General features: G+C 39.2%; 1 protein-coding gene across 1 annotated transcript in view; it reads right to left on the bottom strand.

Annotated features, from left to right (window-relative positions):
- Window positions 1-669: 669 nt before the first annotated feature.
- METTL11B (methyltransferase like 11B) overlaps window positions 670-2298 on the bottom strand; it is a 15507-nt gene continuing 13878 nt past the window's right edge. The window contains exons 3-4 of the mRNA XM_004688471.1: window positions 1663-1912; window positions 670-949 (exon numbers count right to left, since the gene is read on the bottom strand). Of these exons, the coding sequence (XP_004688528.1) occupies window positions 681-949; window positions 1663-1912 (519 nt within the window). The 3' untranslated portion in view covers window positions 670-680. The remainder of the gene's footprint in view (window positions 950-1662; window positions 1913-2298) is intronic.

The following is a 2298-nucleotide window of genomic DNA, read 5'->3' as shown; positions in this document are numbered from 1 at the left end:
TTAGATTATTAATGACATTTACTTATATGTTCACAGCTAAAATTTCAAGAGTACAACACTGAAATACAGACTTCTGTTATTAAATTGCATCCATATTACATCATTGGGTGATGAAAATGACCCAAAATAGAAAGTGAAATCATCATATTTTTTTTTAAACAAGAGAAAGGCCAAAGACAAAATTAAGTAATAGACTAGTTTTCAGAAGATTATCTGACAAGGTAGCCTTGTTAATTGGAAGAGGAGGGTTGGTTTCAAAGAAGCTGTAGGCCCAACGAGGAAGGAAGTATAACATATTTAGCAGGAGCACAATGAAAAGGGGACCTAGACTTTGCCCCACCCACCCAGTCCTACTCTATAATGCAATACATCAGAGACCACAGCAGGTTGGATTTTGTGAACATTGATCCCTTTTCTGTTTTTGTGTATACATGTATAGTTGAGGTGGACATAGGCAGATTCTTAAAATATTTGTCCTGATGCTTCATGACTCCAATCTTTCATAAAATCTACAGTATCTGAATGTAGATATATGATTGGTGGAAAAGTGTAAATACTAAGTCATCTTGAATTTCCAGGCATGCATTGAATACCTCTATCCCAACATGAATTGTAAGGGGCACCTCAGAGGAAAACTCAGAGCATCAATGTGCAGTTCAGCTAGTTTTGCCCACTGTGGATCAAGAATGTCCTCTGTGCAGTGCAAACATCCACACTGGGATGCACTGTTCTGGAAAGTCATCCTGCTTCTCCTGGCCCAGAACCACCAGCCCACTCTTCCTGATGAGGCTCTGGAGTGTGTCCATATTCCGAGTCACACTGCTGTCAGAGAGATCGAAGACACAGCCCTCCCGGGCCACATTGTCCTTCAGTATGATGACTCCATTTTCTTTCAGGCCATCTCGGCAACGGGAAAGAAATGCAAGAAGGTCTTTATCAGTCAGATGCCCTACAGGTGAGGTTAAATGGATGGGGGGAAGAGAATGAAATGGCAGGTGGGGAAGAAGATGAGTAGGAAAGACATCAGGACTATGAATTAGGTAACTAAATTTTACCCATTTGTGAATGATCTATGGCTCAAATTGTTTTTACTTGCAGGAAGTTTAGTTAAGAGTATATATCCTCTTTGAAGGGATTCAACTCCTGTCTATGAAACAAATATTATACTATCTTTTTTCCGATGTACTTCACAGGTATGATAAACTACTGCCCACACCATGTGAACCCAACAACCCAACTCTATAATACTTCTCTATGTCTTCCATATACACAACACAAATCCAATTCATTGCTATCTCATTTCCTGGGACATAAATCTAAGAAAGTGCTGTTTTGCCAATCAATAAGGATATTTTTTGGCCTCATTCCTAAAGTATTTAGGTCTCTTTAAGGTTCTGGGTGGGTCTAAAGCACAGGGTTCTCAGTGACAGGATTTGGCAGGCTTGTACAGAGGATGTTAGGGAAGAAATTTGGAGGTCCAGAGTTTTTTTTTTTGGGTGTTCACATAATATTCAAGATTAGCTAACAGCTCTAAGCACAACTACAACCAAGTCTCCCTTTATATCCTTGTCTCCTCTCTACCAGTACTCAAATTGGCCCCAGGTATTGTCTTCTCTATCTAGGAAGTGAGTGAAGGGCAGGTGAACATTATGAAGGACTAACCAGAAACCCATTGAATCCAGATGGTATCATATCTCCCCAGTGGGGGTGTGAATTCCTGCAGGCTGTAGCAATGATAACTTTCTGTCTTATCCCCTTCGACCTGCAGGTAGTTCTGGGCTTCAAGGAGGAAAGGTTCCATCATGTCCACCAATTCCACGCTGTTGAAAACTGGCAATAAGACGTGCTTGCTGACCCTTCCTATCCCAGAGCCACAGTCCAAGGCACAGTCTGTTCCAGCTCTCCCAGGACCCTGCAGAAAGGCACCTTGTGGAATACTTCAGGTAAGATAAATACTCAGTATCTTGAACACCCCAATGTTCTCATTAAAATCAAATTTATTTAAGTCAAGTTCATGTAACAAAACACAACTTTTTAAGTATACAATTCAATGAGTTTGAACAAGTATATACAGCCAGGTATTGAATTGAAATAGCATTTCAAAACATAAAAACATCTTAAATGTTTAAAAACTTGATCTTTTTTCTAATAAATGGACTATTGAAATTATAAGAATATAGAAATATAAAAACTTTAATAACTTTAAATTTGGATCGATCCCACAGCTAATTGCACCTGCGTTATAGCTAATTGCTTTTAAAGGAAGAAAGAAAGAAAACAAGGAAGGAAGGAAGGAAG

Source organism: Condylura cristata, unplaced genomic scaffold (genome assembly GCF_000260355.1).
Source record: "Condylura cristata isolate star-nosed mole 26May11 unplaced genomic scaffold, ConCri1.0 scaffold00024, whole genome shotgun sequence".
Classification (NCBI taxonomy): domain Eukaryota; kingdom Metazoa; phylum Chordata; class Mammalia; order Eulipotyphla; family Talpidae; genus Condylura; species Condylura cristata.
This window is presented reverse-complemented; position numbering and strand designations above follow the sequence as displayed.